At 44.2% G+C, this 17,356-nt stretch overlaps 1 protein-coding gene across 2 annotated transcripts; it reads right to left on the bottom strand.

The window, feature by feature from the left end:
- Positions 1-811: 811 nt before the first annotated feature.
- LOC125549541 (protein FAR1-RELATED SEQUENCE 5-like) lies at positions 812-3,956 on the bottom strand. Of its 2 annotated transcripts, XR_007301373.1 has the most exons (4): positions 2,243-3,956; positions 1,684-2,157; positions 1,324-1,435; positions 812-1,065 (listed from the first exon to the last, which is right to left on the bottom strand). XR_007301373.1 is itself a non-coding variant. In XM_048712936.1 (3 exons), the coding sequence occupies exons 1-2, from the start codon at positions 3,913-3,915 to the stop codon at positions 1,686-1,688; spliced, it is 2,145 nt and encodes a 714-aa protein (XP_048568893.1). In that variant the 5' UTR covers positions 3,916-3,956; the 3' UTR covers positions 812-1,065; positions 1,684-1,685. The 2 variants fall into 2 exon arrangements, 1 of the variants encoding a protein (XP_048568893.1); XM_048712936.1 differs by lacking the exon at positions 1,324-1,435.
- Positions 3,957-17,356: the final 13,400 nt, after the last annotated feature.

Raw genomic sequence — 17,356 nt, 5'->3', positions numbered from 1 at the left:
CTATTACATGATTAATAGATGAACACTCCTATATCCGCAATGAAAGGCAAGGGACAAGCTCCTGTGACTAAATACCTAGGTATTTCAATCAGCCTTGTGCACTGCTATACCTTTCTCGCTTTGTCACTTTGGTAAACACCTAATATAATTTTATGTTTAAATGCAGCAAATCACTGTGCCCTAGGAACTCTCGTCGCAAGCTCTTCACTTCGCCTTCCAAAACCAAGGGAACTACATCATCTGCGGCTGTGCCTAAAGATCCTACCCAAACTGCAGAAACTGCTTTTGCTGGAGATGTTGTTGACCCTGCATCCAAAACAAAATGTTAGTATCCATGTTCAATTGCCCTTCAGTCTATATGTCCTAACCAACAACAGCCGGGAGCGACTACAATAGAAAAAGGGTGTACGGTGAAAGAATAGAAAAACGAACCATGGCCATCGGATCGAAGATGATTGGTACAGATTGAGTGGGAGGGTTGTAAGTGTACATTTCTTCAAAACCCCCTACTAGTATTTACATATGGAAGGTAACTTTTGCAATAACCACCCAAAATTTCTGATATGTCAAACATTCTGTCCCTCATAAATAAGACAATTTCTCAAATCTGTACCGGTCCAGAAAAAATTGCATATGTACTGTACGAAATTTGATATATATTTGATTTCACTAGTAGTTTATGCTACTTTCAGAATCATGCAAGAACTCCAAACATGTTCGTCACTAAAATGTATGAGAACATCACAAATTTCTGAGACATGAGAAAATTAATCCATAACTACACATACATTTTAAATTGCACGATCCCAGATAGAACAGAACAGAATAGAGACGACACACATACATATAAAGTGTTACATAACATGAGAGGACCATTTTTGGTACATCACAGACAACACAAAGTATGCAGGACTAAAGTAAGCACCGCTGTCTGCTGAACAAGCTTGCCGTCAGAATTTGCATCAAGTTTGCTCTGTTTGGTACACAACAGAAAAGCTACCGCCTTTTGCCTCCAGTACTAGTGCCTCTTGCTTATCAATCTTCTTGTGCTGGGAGAAGTCAGACCTAGCAAACGAGATTCAGTTAGTACAGGTCCATACAAGTGTCATGCGTTTCTACTTATTTTTTAATCATCGTTATCTAATGAAATGAATATGCATCAACAATACCATTTCATTGTTTGCTGCACAAACCACATGGAAGGAAAATTAGAGACAACTTCATTGCAAAACACAACCTAAATGCGACTATGCTGGACAGAGAAAGCCACTGGACAGTTTAATCACTCAGGAGCAGTCATAAGTTCGAGAAGAACAATATTACCTATAACCAGTGAACCACAAAATGGTTATTTTTCTTTTGAAAAGATGAAGATTCTTCAGTTGCGCAATTTGTTTCACATGATGATATGCTCTCACATAACTTTCATCTACCTCTGTTGATGGAGGCAAGTGACGAATTTCAGCAACTAAAGGAATCTATGGAACTGATCCATTTTGAGCCACTTCTCCCTGACTTCTAGTCGATCGCTTGAACACGAGAGAGATAGATGTTGCGACATCAGCACTTCAACATCTGTGATGATTTTTCTTACATGCTTTGTAAATGTAACAATCTATTCTATTTGTGTAGTAATAGCAAGACAAAAAGAACAGATAGTCTTCAAAAGCAAGAAGTACAAACCTCTATTGTTGTGTCATTTGTTTCTTAGAGCATGTCCTTGCATCATGGAACGCCACTTCCTTACAAATGCTACATTTGCGTGCGACTTTTTGATGGATTCCGGGCCTTCTTTTTTTCTCACTCGACCCACTCCTCACAGCATCCCTGTGTCCCTTTATTCTAGAGCAAGTGCCCCTTGCATTGATATCAGCAGGTGTGTGGATGGTAACGTGCTTTGGAATGATACTCCCGATAAATGACTCCTCATTTTCGTGTGTGTTGCATGCTACAGCTGGTACGAGATGGGCTAAAGCCATCTCAGCATTGCACAAACTAGTGTGCAGGAATTCAATTCCTTCCATTGAACCTTTAGACTTCTGAATGAGATCTTCTAGCTTGTTCCTAATGAGAGCTATCTTCCTTTTCATAGCCATGTCAACCGGGTCAATTAAATTCTCTTCAAGCATGTTCCCTTCCCCGTCGAAGATAATGTCCCTAGCAATATGAAAAATATTACATATGATGTGTGTCAAAGCAGATAAGTATAAATGCTTCAATATCTATTTGAAGAGAAATATACCTTTTGCAATTTCTCTCCCACCGCTTAAGAACATAAATTCTTGGCAATTCATTTATTTTCGCACCCCTCAACACTCGGATAATATGGCGGCACATGATTCCATTGGACTCAAAAAGCTTGCAAGAACATTTAGCAGTCATGGATACTGTGTCATAAGACACTTCTCTAATCTTTTTGTATTGATCACTCACAAACATGATTTTAATCTCCTCATGATTTTTCGTGTCTTGAACATCACAATCATCTCTGGCAGCAAGCACCTGGGCCTGAAATAATTCAAAAATCTCGTGGGTGAATACCGCCCTGCCTTGTCTCTCTATTTCCCATGGTGTCACCAACTCACTTGTTGTGTATTCACTTGTGTTATCAGCAATTAACTCATTCTGCCTCTGACACTTCAAAGCAGTGTCAAACCTTAGCCAAAACTCAACGAAGGTAAGCTTGCGACAGATGAAACGCTTAAAAAATGAGTTTGCGCTCTCTGAAATTGAAGTTGTCCTGAGAAGACCAGCTAGGGGAATTTCCATAAAGTAAGCTGGTATCCATGTTGCACGAAGTTCATACCTTTTCGCGAACCACTCATGGTCCTCCAACTTAAAATCTATGATGAAAGACTTCCATCTAACCTCAAATTCAGCAGGGGTTTCAGAATTCCATACACAATGTTTTAGCCTATCATAGAATACAAGGTCATTTTTCAACTCAGGACGTACCTTCCCAGGAACTTTCTCCATAATGTGCCACATACACAATCGATGCGCGGTGTTCGGCAGAGTTTCTTTAATTGCGTTCCTCATCTTACTACATTCGTCTGTTATGATTAGTCTAGGCGCAATCCCACTCATTGCTGTAAGAAACGCCCTGAACAACCAAATATAGGAGTCTGCTGTCTCATGAAGTAGAAACCCAGCCCCAAAAAAGACACTTTGCATATGATGGTTTACTCCAGTGAAGGGCGCAAACGTGTATTCATATTGGTTAGTGTTGTATGTTGAATCAAAAGATACCACATCATTGAAGTGACCATAGTTTTTCCTACTTGTCGCATCCGTCCAGAACAAACGAACTAATGTACCAACCTCGTCAACTTCATAGTCAAAGAAAAAAGCAGGATTGAGAGCCTTCAATCTACCAAATTGGTCCACTAGCATTTGAGCGTCGCAATTTTTAATTTTATTTTTCAATCCACCATAGTGATTCTGTAGGTCCTTCTGGGTGCAGCCAACATGCTGAAAACCCCATGCGCCAACATGAAGAAACCTATATGCTAAGGCGGTCCCGATGCTAGCTTTCTGGCAATCATGGAGTGTTGTCTTCACCCTCTCGCTAATTTGACGATTAGATCTAATCAAGTGTTGGTGGCTAGGTGGCACAAAAGGGTGATTGTGATATTCACTGAGTGAAGCTATCTTATATTTTCCATCACTTTCCCGAGTGACATGGATAAAAGCTTGACATCCACATCTAGTCAATTTCATCTTTCGCCTTTTCTTGGAATGATCAACAACAACCATACCTTTCTCGGGCCGAAAGCCTTCTTTTGCATACAAGAAGCACTTCCACAGAAGCACATTATCTACGATCTTTTGCTGCCCAAGACGTACACCAAATCCGACATGGTGTGCATATGTCTTGTAAAATTCCATTACTGAGCCAATGTCATCAAATAGCATCCCCACTTTTGGCTTCAATTCCTCATCACACTGGGGTTTATACAAAGAACCCTGCAACATCAATTCAGAGTTTAGTAACATTAACCTCACACGACAATGCTATGAACTTATGGGATCTCATTTTTGTCAGAAGCAAAAAATATATTTCCAAACAACCTAAAAATTCAACTACTATTTGCCAAATGCAACGCTTATTTAGTGGGTATAACAAGCTGTGACTGGCATTGGTACCTCTTGAGAGAAGGCTTGTTTCTTTTTTGGTGTACTCGCATCATCAATGAGAAGCATTGGGGAATTTATTTCTGCAAATGAGGTAGCATCACTCAAATCTTGATTTTGGACACTATTGGCCGATTCCACAACTGCAAACAAATATTCAGCAAAAAAACAACAAGGAAGGGATTAACGAAAAATTTAGGTAATGACAAGATATTACTGCTTTTTTAGATTGTGTCTTCTCACCTGATAGTGTTGGTACACAGTTTGGGATTACTGGAACGGTGGGCTCTCCTAAAGGCGACGTCCCACTACTTCCCTCCATTTTCAGTTCGAGATGCAGCAACAAAACAGCGAAGGACGAATATAGTACTAGTCGACGAGCTTTGATCTATCCATCATATGCAGAGCAAAAATTGCATTTCACTCCAAAATCCAAATATCTGACTTCTTAATCACCTCAAAACATAAAAATCTCTGTAAGCTTCCAAGATACCGTTACTCGCGATTAAAATATATACCTTCACAAAATGTTCGTATGCTTGCCATTCATATCATTTCCAAAGATCCAGAATTTTTTAATCTTACAATAGAGGATACAACATATGCTCCAAGCACTATTTTGAAGCAAGAGTACTTTCATATATCTATGTCAAAATATCATGTCCTCCTAAATAAAGTTGATATGCTACAGAATTGTGCTTGAAGTTTGCAGTAAGAGTTGAACCAAAATGATTTCTAAATAATATTATGTACTACGAGTACTCTTTACGCCAAAGAAGTTTGAAGTACTAATAATATGTATGTCGTAGATGACATGTCGAAGAACAAGTATTCGGTACTTTCAGGCTTTCACACTGTCCAAGTTAGTATAAAATTTGGCACTTTCAGGCTGTCCAAGCACAAGTCTGAAAGTTTGAATTTTGGTACAAGCACAAGTAATTTTAGATTGTCATTTTTGCGAATGTTATCTTTCAGACTGTCAGTCTGAAAGTATGAAGTTTGGTACAAGCAGAAGTACTTCCAGACCAAAGCACAAGTATGAAAGTATGAAATTTTACTCCGTAGAGTACTTTCAGACTGTCCAAGCACAAGTCTGAAATTTGGTACATAATATTTGCAGAATACTTGGCACTTTCAGTCTGAACTCCAAGCACAAGTCTCTTTATAGTGTAAAATTTTGTCCATAATATTATGTTCTTGTTTGTGAGGAGTAGATGACATGCACAGTTTGCAGTAAAAGTTGAACAAAAGTGATTTCCTAAATAAATGCTGCAGAATCAAGTATGAAAATTAGTATCAACCTTTCAGACAAGCATACATGAAGACTGGAGATTTCTTCTATGATGTTTCCAGATGGCGGAGTTAGATGCAGGCGATGTGTGGAGAATGGGCTCATTGGGATAGGAGAAGGAATGGAATGAGAGTTTTCTATGGAGGTCGCAGCAGAGTACCTTGGAGAACTTGCCCACACAAGGTCTCAGCTTCGGACAGAGGAGGTCCGCCGGGGCAGCCAGAACGCCAGCGAGAAGACGGTCGTGGATGGATCTGGAACTCCACCGGGCGCAATCGTCCAGCTAGGCACCGGATCTGGCCCGCCGCCACCGTCGGCAAGCTGGAGCTTGCGGCTACGCGTTGGGGATTGGGGTTCGCGTTGCTGTGTTCTTAGGAAGAAGAGAAGTCCCAACCACGTTCCTGCAAAACGAGTAGAAGCAAGGGAGTTTTCTGCAAAGAACCAAGTACCTGTGCGCTCAGATCCGCCCACTAGAATCTGGACCGTTCATCCAGGATCAGAAGGCCCAGACTTGTTTTTTCTATTTTTGCACCTGTGGACCTTTTTCTATTGTAGTCGCTCCCACAACAGCCACCTTTTGTTTTGTATCAATCGATCCAGTGTCTTTGCTCTTTTGGCGTTGCTCTGAGCAAGATACTGCATGTACACTTCAGACCTCATTACTGTCTCTGTGGTCAAAACAAGTTTGTGATCACTTGTTCTATATACGTAATCAACTGCCCTTCTACTAATATTTTCAAAAGACTATTTATATATGTTAAAACTGGTTAGAGAAAATCATGACATTGCCAGCAACAATTTTTTATTTCCATATGTTTCAATCTGTCTCTAAATATTTTTATGTGTACTCTTTCAATACTTGGCTTGCTCTCGCCCTTTGCGCCATTGGTGCAACGGGTCATCTAGTGTGCCTTAATCTCGACCAATCTGTGTGTACCTAATGGCCACTTGCAGCAAGAGTGATTACATATGAAAATGTATCTTGATCGATCTATCTCAGAACCACTCCCTAACAACATGATGGTAGCAAACAAACATTACATATCAAAGCATGCATGCGGTTGAACCGATCAGCAACTTTAGAGACCATCCTAAAAAAAAGCAACTTTACACATCAAAATAAATGGCTGAACAAATGTCTAGCATGTGCCTTAAATCTCGATCGGTGTACTTAATGGCCACTTCCAGCAACAGTGATATCTGAACTGATATGATATAGCAACAGTGATGTATTGGTTTCTACTAATGGAAATTATGGAGAAATCCCTTTCTTAAACATAAAAGAAGCAACAGTGATACCCGAACAAATACTTACCAATTGCAGCAGTGACGTGTGTACCCAGCAATTGGAGTATTGAAGAAAGAGATGTCATTTACGCTAGAAGCAAAACTTTTATCAGAGGTTCTTACAAACACACATACACAAAAATAAAATTACATTCAAATCCTAAGGGGTGCCAAAGTCTTGTTCCAAATGCATCTACCGGCGGCACACCGGGAGCATAACACGCCGCCACATCTAGGCCTCACTGGCGGAGCTACACACAACTCTGCAGGGGCCATGGCCCCCCAGCCTGAACAAAATCTCTGAAGAAAATATTTTAGAAGAGGCTCAATTGGAAACTAGACGTCTTTTGGCTCCCTCAGAAATTTAAGTTTTGTCTTCGGCTCCTTCAGGCATTCCTGTGAAGCTCCGCCACTGCTAGGCCTATCTTTTTTAAACCCAGGAGCTTGTAGAAGCACTGGTCGGCAAGTCACCGATGTAGACCAGAAGATGCCTATGTTATGTGCTCCACTTGCCGATGACTTTGGCCTCATTGGCTTGCATCAATTTTAATAAAGATGGGTATGTATATCGTATTGATGCGTAGGCCCGGATTACAACCTCTTTTTTGCAGGAACAAAAAAAGAACTTGATTAAAATGAAACGAATAATTTGTCAAAGGCATGGGAAAAGAGAGGGAGAGAATATTTGGCCGCGCGTTATCGGGAGAGGACGCTGCATGCACAGGGTGGCAAGCATGGCGCGAAATGAGAGATTCTCTTTCCGATTTTGTGAATAAAACAATTGCAGTGTATATGATTTTGTGGGCGCTGATAGGCGCCGGCGCACCGTCCGAACAGTTGGTGTTGGGTAACGTAATAATTTTAAATATTTCCTACCCACACGCAAGATCATGGTGATGCAGAAGCGTTATGACAACGCGGTTGATGTAGTCGTACGTCTTCACGATCGACCGATCCTCAGTACCGAACGTACGACACCTCCGCGTTCAGCACACATTTAGCTCGGTGACGTCCCGCGAAGTCATGATCCAGTAGAGTTTCGGGGAAGAGCTTCATCAGCACGACGGTGTGGTGACGTTGTTGATGAAGCTACTGACGCAGGGCTTCACCTAAGCACCGCTACGATATGATCGAGGTGGATTATGGTGGAGGGGGGCACCGCACACGGCTAAGAAAGATCAATGATCAACTTGTGTGTCTTGGGGTGCCCCCTGCCCCCGTATATAAAGGAGCAAGGGGGAGGTCGGCCGGCCCTTGCAGGGCGCGCCAGGAGGAGGAGTCCTCCTTCTAGTAGGAGTAGGACTCCCCTTTCCCACTCCTACTAGGAGGGGGAAAGGAAGGAGGAGAGGGAGAAGGAAGGAGAGGGAGGAAAGGAGGAAAGAGGGTTTGGCCCCTAGTCCAATTCGGTTTGGGCTAGGGGGGCCGCGCACCCTGCCTTGTCATGCCTCCTCTCTTCCACCACATGGCCCATGAGGCCCAATACTTCTTCCCCCGTATTCCCGTAACTCCCCGGTACTCTGAAAAACACCCGAATCACTCGGAACCTTTCCGATGTCCGAATATAGTCGTTCAATATATCGATCTTTACATCTCGACCATTTCGAGACTTCTTGTCATGTCCCCGATCTCATCTGGGACTCCGAACTACCTTCGGTACATCAAAATACATAAACTCATAATATCGATCGTCACAGAACTTTAAGCGTGCAGACCCTACGGGTTCGAGAACTATGTAGACATGACCGAGACACGTCTCCGGTCAATAACCAATAGCGGAACCTGGATGCTCATATTGTTTCCTACATATTCTATGAAGATCTTTATCGGTCAAACCGCATAACAACATACGTTGTTCCCTTTGTCATGGGTATGTTATTTGCCCGAGATTCGATCGTCAGTATCTCAATACCTAGTTCAATCTCGTTACCGGCAAGTCTCTTTACTCGTTCCGTAATACATCATCCCGCAACTAACTCATTAGTTATAATGCTTGCAAGGCTTATAGTGATGTGCATTACCGAGAGGGCCCAGAGATACCTCTCCGACAATCAGAGTGACAAATCCTAATCACGATCTATGCCAACTCAACAAGTACCATCAGAGGCACCTATAGAGCACCTTTATAATCACCTAGTTATGTTGTGACGTTTGGTAGCACACAAAGCGTTCCTCCGGTATTCGGGAGTTGCATAATATCATAGTCATAGGAACATATACGTATAAGTCATGAAGAAAGAAATAGCAATATACTAAACGATCAAATGCTAAGCTAACGGAATAGGTCAAGTCAATCACATCATTCTCTAATGATGTGATCCCGTTAATCAAATGACAACTCATGTCTATGGCTAGGAAACTTAACCATCTTTGATTCAACGAGCTAGTTAAGTAGAGGCATACTAGTGACACTTTATTTGTCTATGTATTCACACATGTACTAAGTTTCCGGTTAATACAATTCTAGCATGAATAATAAACATTTATCATGATATAAGGAAATAAATAATAACTTTATTATTGCCTCTAGGACATATTTCCTTCAGTCTCCCACATGCACTAGAGTCAATAATCTAGTTCACATCTTTATGTGATTAGTTCACATCTCCATGTTGTTGGGGAACGTAGCAGAATTTTAAAATTTTATACGCATCACCAAGATCAATCTATGGAGTCATCTAGCAACGAGGGAGAGGGGAGTGCATCTACATACCATTGTAGATTGCGAGCGAGAGCGTTCAAGAGAACGGGGTTGATGGAGTCGTACTCGTCGTGATCCAAATCACAGATGACCTAGCGCCGAACGGACGCTACCTCCGCGTTCAACACACGTACGGTTGGGAAGACGTCTCCTCCTTCTTGATCCAGCAAGGGGAAGGAGAGGTTGATGAAGATCCAGCAGCACGACGGCGTGGTGGTGGAAGCAGCGGTGATCTCGGCAGGGCTTCGCCAAGCTCCAACGAGAGAGAGATAGATGTTACGAGGGGAGAGGGAGGCGCCAGGGACTTGGTGCGGCTGCCCTCCCCCCACTATATATAGGGCCCCTAGGGGGGCGCCGGCCCTAGGAGATGGGATCTCCAAGGGGGGCGGTGGCCAAGGGGAACTTGCCCCCCAAGCCAAGTGGGGCGCCCCCCACCCCTAGGGTTTCCAACCCTAGGCGCAGGGGGAGGCCCATGGGGGGCGCACCAGACCACCAGGGGCTGGTTCCCCTCCCACTTCAGCCCATGGGGCCCTCTGGGATAGGTGGCCCCACCCGGTGGACCCCCGGGACCCTTCCGGTGGTCTCGGTACAATACCGACTACCCCGGAAACTTTCCCGATGGCCGAAACTGGACTTCCTATATATAAATCTTCACCTCCGGACCATTCTGGAACTCCTCGTGACATCCGGGATCTCATCCGGAACTCCGAACAACTTTCGGGTTACCACATACTAATATCTCTACAACCCTAGCGTCACCCAACCTTAAGTGTGTAGACCCTACGGGTTCGGGAGACACGCAGACATGACCGAGACGACTCTCTAGTAAATAACCAACAGCGGGATATGGATATCCATGTTGGCTCCCACATGCTCCTCGATGATCTTATCGGATGAACCACGATGTCGACGATTCAAGTAATCCCGTATACAATTCCCTTTGTCAATCGGTACGTTACTTGCCCGAGATTCGATCGTCGGTATCCCAATACCTCGTTCAATCTCGTTACCGGAAAGTCACTTTACCCGTACCATAATGCATGATCTCGTGACCAAACACTTGATCACTTTGAGCTCATTATGATGATGCATTAGCGAGTGGGCCCAGAGATACCTCTCCGTCATACGGAGTGACAAATCCCAGTCTCGACGCGTGTCAACCCAACAGATACTTTCGGGGATACCTGTAGTATACCTTTATAGTCACCCAGTTACGTTGTGACATTTGGTACACCCAAAGCACTCCTACGGCATCCGAGAGTTACACGATCTCATGGTCTAAGGAAATGATACTTGACATTGGAAAAGCTCTAGCAAACGAACTACACGATCTTGTGCTATGCTTAGGATTGGGTCTTGTCCATCACATCATTCTACTAATGATGTGATCCCGTTATCAATGACATCTAATGTCCATAGTCAGGAAACCATGACTATCTATTGATCAACGAGCTAGTTAACTAGAGGCTCACTAGGGACATGTTGTGGTCTATGTATTCACACATGTATTACGATTTCCGGATAACACAATTATAGCATGAACAGTAGACAATTACCATGAACAAGGAAATATAATAATAACCATTTTATTATTGCCTCTAGGGCATATCTCCAATAGTCTCACACTTGCACTAGAGTCAATAATCTAGTTACATTGTGATGAATCGAACACCCATAGAGTTCTAGTGTTGATCATGTTTTGCTCGCGGAAGAGGTTTAGTCAACGGATCTGCGACATTTAGATCCGTATGTACTTTGCAAATATCTATGTCTCCATCTTGAACATTTTCATGAATGGAGTTGAAGCGACGCTTGATGTGCCTGGTCTTCTTGTGAAACCTGGGCTCCTTGGCAAGGGCAATAGCTCCAGTGTTGTCACAGAAGAGAGTGATTGGCCCTGACGCATTGGGTATGACTCCTAGGTCGGTGATGAACTCCTTCATCCATATTGCTTCATGCGCTGCCTCCGAGGCTGCCATGTACTCCGCTCCACATGTACATCCCACCACGACGCTTTGCTTGCAACTGCACCAGCTTACTGCCCCACCATTCAAAATATACACGTATCCGGTTTGTGACTTAGAGTCATCCAGATCTGTGTCGAAGCTAGCGTTGACGTAACCCTTTACGACGAGCTCCTCGTCACCTCCATATACGAGAAACATATCCTTAGTCCTTTTCAGGTACTTCAGGATGTTCTTGATCGCTGTCTAGTGTTCCATGCCGGGATTACTTTGGTACCTTCCTACCAAACTCACGACAAGGTTTACATCAGGTCTGGTACACATCATGGCATACATGATAGACCCTATGGCTGAGGCATAGGGGGCGACACTCATCTTTTCTCTATCTTCTGCCGTGGTCGGACATTGAGCTGAGCTCAATTTCACACCTTGCAACACAGGCAAGAACCCCTTCTTGGACTGATCCATATTGAACTTCTTCAATATCTTATCAAGGTATGTGCTTTGTGAAAGACCTATGAGGCGTCTTGATCTATCTCTATAGATCTTGATGCCTAATATGTAAGCAGCTTCTCCAAGGTCCTTCATTGAAAAACACTTATTCAAGTAGGCCTTAATACTGTCCAAAAGTTCTATATCATTTCCCATCAAAAGTATGTCATCCACATATAATATGAGAAATGCTACAGAGCTCCCACTCACTTTCTTGTAAACGCAGGCTTCTCCATAAGTCTGCATAAACCCAAACGCTTTAATCATTTCATTAAAGCGAATGTTCCAACTCCGAGATGCTTGCACCAGCCCATAGATGGAGCGCTGGAGCTTGCATACCTTGTTAGCATTCTTCGGATCGACAAAACCTTCAGGCTGCATCATATACAATTCTTCCTTAAGAAAGCCTTTAAGGAATGCCGTTTTGACGTCCATTTGCCATATCTCATAATCATAGTATGCGGCAATTGCTAACATGATTCGGACGGACTTCAGCTTCGCTACGGGTGAGAAGGTCTCATCGTAGTCAACCCCTTGAACTTGTCGATAACCCTTAGCGACAAGTCGAGCCTTATAGATGGTAACATTACCATCCGCGTCCGTCTTCTTCTTAAAGATCCATTTATTCTCTATCGCTCGCCGATCATCGGGCAAGTCTGTCAAAGTCCATACTTTGTTTTCATACATGGATCCTATCTCAGATTGCATGGCTTCAAGCCATTTGTTGGAATCTGGGGCCGCCATTACTTCTTCATAGTTCGAAGGTTCACTGTTGTCTAACAACATGATTTCCAAGACAGGGTTGCCATACCATTCTGGTGTGGAACATGTCCTTGTGGACCTTCGAAGTTCAGTAGCAACTTGCTCTGAAGTACCTTGATCATTATCATTAACTTCTTCTCTAGTCGGTGCAGGCACCACAGGAACATCTTCCTGAGCTGCGCTACTTTCCGGTTCAAGAGGTAGTACTTCATCGAGTTCTACTTTCCTCCCACTTACTTCTTTCGAGAGAAACTCTTTCTCTAGAAAGGACCCGTTCTTGGCTCCAAAGATCTTGCCTTCGGATTTGAGGTAGAAGGTATACCCAATGGTTTCCTTGGGGTATCCTATGAAGACACATTTTTCCGACTTGGGTTCGAGCTTTTCAGGTTGATGTTTCTTGACATAAGCATCACGTCCCCAAACTTTTAGAAACGACAGCTTAGGTTTCTTCCCAAACCATAATTCATACGGTGTCGTCTCAACGGATTTAGACGGTGCCCTATTTAAAGTGAATGTAGCTGTCTCTAGAGCGTATCCCCAAAATGATAGCGGTAAATCAGTGAGTGACATCATAGATCGCACTGAAGGAAATATGCCCTAGAGGAAATAATAAAGTTATTACTTATTTCCTTATATCATGATAAATGTTTATTATTCATGCTAGAATTGTATTAACCGGAAACATAATACATGTGTGAATACATAGACAAACAGAGTGTCACTAATATGCCTCTACTAGACTAGCTCGTTGACCAAAGATGGTTATGTTTCCTAACCATAGACAAAGATTTGTTATTTGATTAACGGGATCACATCATTAGGTGAATGATCTGATTGACATGACCCATTCCATTAGCTTAGCACCCGATCGTTTAGTATGTTGCTATTGCTTTCTTCATGACTTATACATGTTCCTATGACTATGAGATTATGCAACTCCCGTTTGCCGGAGGAACACTTTGTGAGATACCAAACATCACAACGTAAATGGGTGATTATAAAGGTACTCTACAGGTGTCTCCAAAGGTACATGTTGGGTTGGCGTATTTCGAGATTAGGATTTGACACTCCGATTGTCGGAGAGGTATCTCTGGGCACTCTCGGTAATGCACATCACATAAGCCTTGCAAGAATTGCAACTAATGAGTTAGTTGTGAGATGATGTATTACGGAACGAGTAAAGAGACTTTCCGGTAACGAGATTGAACTAGGTATTAAGATACCGACGATCGAATCTCGGGCAAGTAACATACCGATGACAAAAGGAACAACATATGTTGTTATGCGGTCTGACCGATAAAAGATCTTTGTAGAATATGTAGGAGCCAATATGAGCATCCAGGTTCCGCTATTGCTTATTGACCGGAGACTTGTCTCGGTCATGTCTACATTGTTCTCGAACCCGTAGGGTCCGCACGCTTAAGGTTTCGATGACAGTTATATTATGAGTTTATGAGTTTTGATGTACCGAAGTTTGTTCGGAGTCCCGGATGTGATCACGGACATGACGAGGAGTCTCGAAATGGTCGAGACATAAAGATTGATATATTGGAAGCCTATATTTGGATATCGAAAGTGTTCCGGGTGAAATCGGGATTTTGCCGGAGTACCGGGAGGTTACCGGAACCCCCCGGGAGGTATATGGGCCTTAGTGGGCTTTAGTGGAAGAGAGGAGAGGTGGCCAGGGCTGGGCCGCGCGCCCCTCCCCCCTAGTCCGAATAGGACAAGGAGAGGGGGCCGACGCCCCCCTTCCTTCTCTCTCTCCTCTTTCCCCCTCCCGAATCCTATTCCAACTAGGAAAGGGGGGGAATCCTACTCCCGGAGGGAGTAGGACTCCTCCTGGCGCGCCCTCCCTGGCCGGCCGCACCCCCCCTTTGTGTTGGAAATATGCCCTAGAGGCAATAATAAAAGCATTATTATTATATTTCCTTGTTCATGATAATTGTCTTTATTCATGCTATAATTGTGTTATCCGGAAATCGTAATACATGTGTGAATAACAGACACCAACATGTCCCTAGTAAGCCTCTAGTTGACTAGCTCGTTGATCAACAGATAGTCATGGTTTCCTGACTATGGACATTGGATGTCAGTGATAACGAGATCACATCATTAGGAGAATGATGTGATGGACAAGACCCAATCCTAAACATAGCATAAAGATCATATAGTTCGTTTGCTAGAGTTTTTCCAATGTCAAGTATCTTTTCCTTAGACCATGAGATCGTGTAACTCCCGGATACCGTAGGAGTGCTTTGGGTATACCAAACGTCACAACGTAACTGGGTGACTATAAAGGTAGACTACGGGTATCTCCGAAAGTATCTGTTGGGTTGACACGGATCAAGACTGGGATTTGTCACTCCGTATGACGGAGAGGTATCACTGGGCCCACTCAGTAATGCATCATCATAATGAGCTCAAAGTAACCAAGTGTCTGGTCACGGGATCATGCATTACGGTACGAGTAAAGTGACTTGCCTGTAACGAGATTGAACGAGGTATTGGGATACCGACGATCGAAACTCGGGCAAGTAACATATCGATTGACAAAGGGAATTGCATACGGGGTTGCTTGAATCCTCGACATCATGGTTCATCCGATGAGATCATCGTGGAGCATGTGGGAGCCAACATGGGTATCCAGATCCCGCTGTTGGTTATTGACCGGAGAGTCGTCTCGGTCATGTCTGCCTGTCTCCCGAACCCGTAGGGTCTACACACTTAAGGTTTGGTGACGCTAGGGTTGTGAAGATATGTATATGCAGTAACCCGAATGTTGTTCGGAGTCCCGGATGAGATCCCGGACATCACGAGGAGTTCCGGAATAGTCCGTAGGTAAAGAATTATATATAGGAAGTGCTATTTCGGCCATCGGGACAAGTTTCGGGGTCACCGGTATTGTATCGGGACCACCGGAAGGGTCCCGGGGGTCCACCGGGTGGGACCACCTGCCCCGGGGGCCACATGGGCTGTAGGGGGTGCGCCTTGGCCTATATGGGCCAAGGGCACCAGCCCCAAAAGGGCCCATGCGCCTAGGGTTTGGGGGAAACCCTAAAGGGGGCGCCCCCTTGCTTGGGGGGCAAGCCCCGCACCCCTTGGCCGCCGCCCCCTAGGAGATTGGATCTCCTAGGGCCGGCTCCCCCCCCTAGACACCCCTATATATAGTGGGGGAGATGGAGGACACCTGACCTCAGCCTTTTGGCGCCTCCCTCTCCCCTGTTACATCTCTCTCTCGTAGTATAGGCGAAGCCCTGCTACTGTGATGCCCTGCATCCACCACCACGCCGTCGTGCTGTTGGATCTTCATCAACTTCTCCTTCCCCCTTGCTGGATCAAGAATAAGAAGAAGGAGACATTACGCTCCAGTGATTTGGATCACGTCGTGTTCGACTACTTCATCCCCGTTCTTTGAACGCTTCTGCTCGCGATCTACAAAGGTATGTAGATGCATCCGATCACTCGTTGCTAGATGAACTCATAGATGGATCTTGGTGAAGCCGTAGGAAAATTTTTGTTTTCTGCAACGTTCCCCAACACTTTGATCCTTTATATACGGAGGCAGGGGGCACCCCTAGAGACACAAGTTGATCCACGTGATCATATTCTTAGCCGTGTGCGGTGCCCCCTTCCACCACAGTCCTCGATAATATTGTAGCGGTGCTTAGGAGAAGCCCTGCGACGGTAGTACATCAAGATTGTCACCACGCCGTCGTGCTGACGGAACTCTTCCCCGACACTTTGCTGGATCGGAGTCCGGGGATCGTCATCGAGCTGAACGTGTGCTAGAACTCGGAGGTGCCGTAGTTTCGATGCTTGATCGGTTGGACCGTGAACACGTACGACTACATCAACCATGTTGTGCTAACGCTTCCATTTTTGATCTACAAGGGTACGTAGATCACACTCCCCCCTCTCGTTGCTATGCATCACCATGATCTTGCGTGTGCGTAGGAAAATTTTGAAGTTACTACGAAACCCAACAGTGCCATCCGAGCCTAGGTTTTATGTGTTGATGTTATATGCACGAGTAGAACACAAGTGAGTTGTGGGCGATATAAGTCATACTGCTTACCAGCATGTCATAGTTTGGTTCGGCGGTATTGTTGGACGAAGCGGACCGGACCGACATTACGCATACGCTTATGTGAGACCGGTTCTCCCGACGTGCTTTGCACAAAGGTGGCTAGCGGGTGACAGTTTCTCCAACTTTAGTTGAACCAAGTGTGGCTACGCCCGGTCCTTGCGAAGGTTAAAACAGCACCAACTTGACAAACTATCGTTGTGGTTTTGATGCGTAGGTAAGATTGGTTCTTGCTTAAGCCCGTAGCAGCCACGTAAAACATGCAACAACAAAGTAGAGGACGTCTAACTTGTTTTTGCAGGGCATGTTGTGATGTGATATGGTCAAGACATGATGCTAAATTTTATTGTATGAGATGATCATGTTTTGTAACCGAGTTATCGGCAACTGGCAGGAGCCATATGGTTGTCGCTTTATTGTATGCAATGCAATCGCGCTGTAATGCTTTACTTTATCACTAAGCGGTAGCGATAGTCATGGAGGCATAAGATTGGCGAGACGACAACGATGCTACGATGGAGACCAAGGTGTCGCGCCGGTGACGATGGTGATCATGACGGTGCTTCAAAGATGGAGATCACAAGCACAAGATGATGATGGCCATATCATATCACTTATATTGATTGCATGTGATGTTTATCTTT

Source organism: Triticum urartu, chromosome 3 (assembly GCF_003073215.2).
Source record: "Triticum urartu cultivar G1812 chromosome 3, Tu2.1, whole genome shotgun sequence".
Taxonomy (NCBI): domain Eukaryota; kingdom Viridiplantae; phylum Streptophyta; class Magnoliopsida; order Poales; family Poaceae; genus Triticum; species Triticum urartu.
This window is presented reverse-complemented; position numbering and strand designations above follow the sequence as displayed.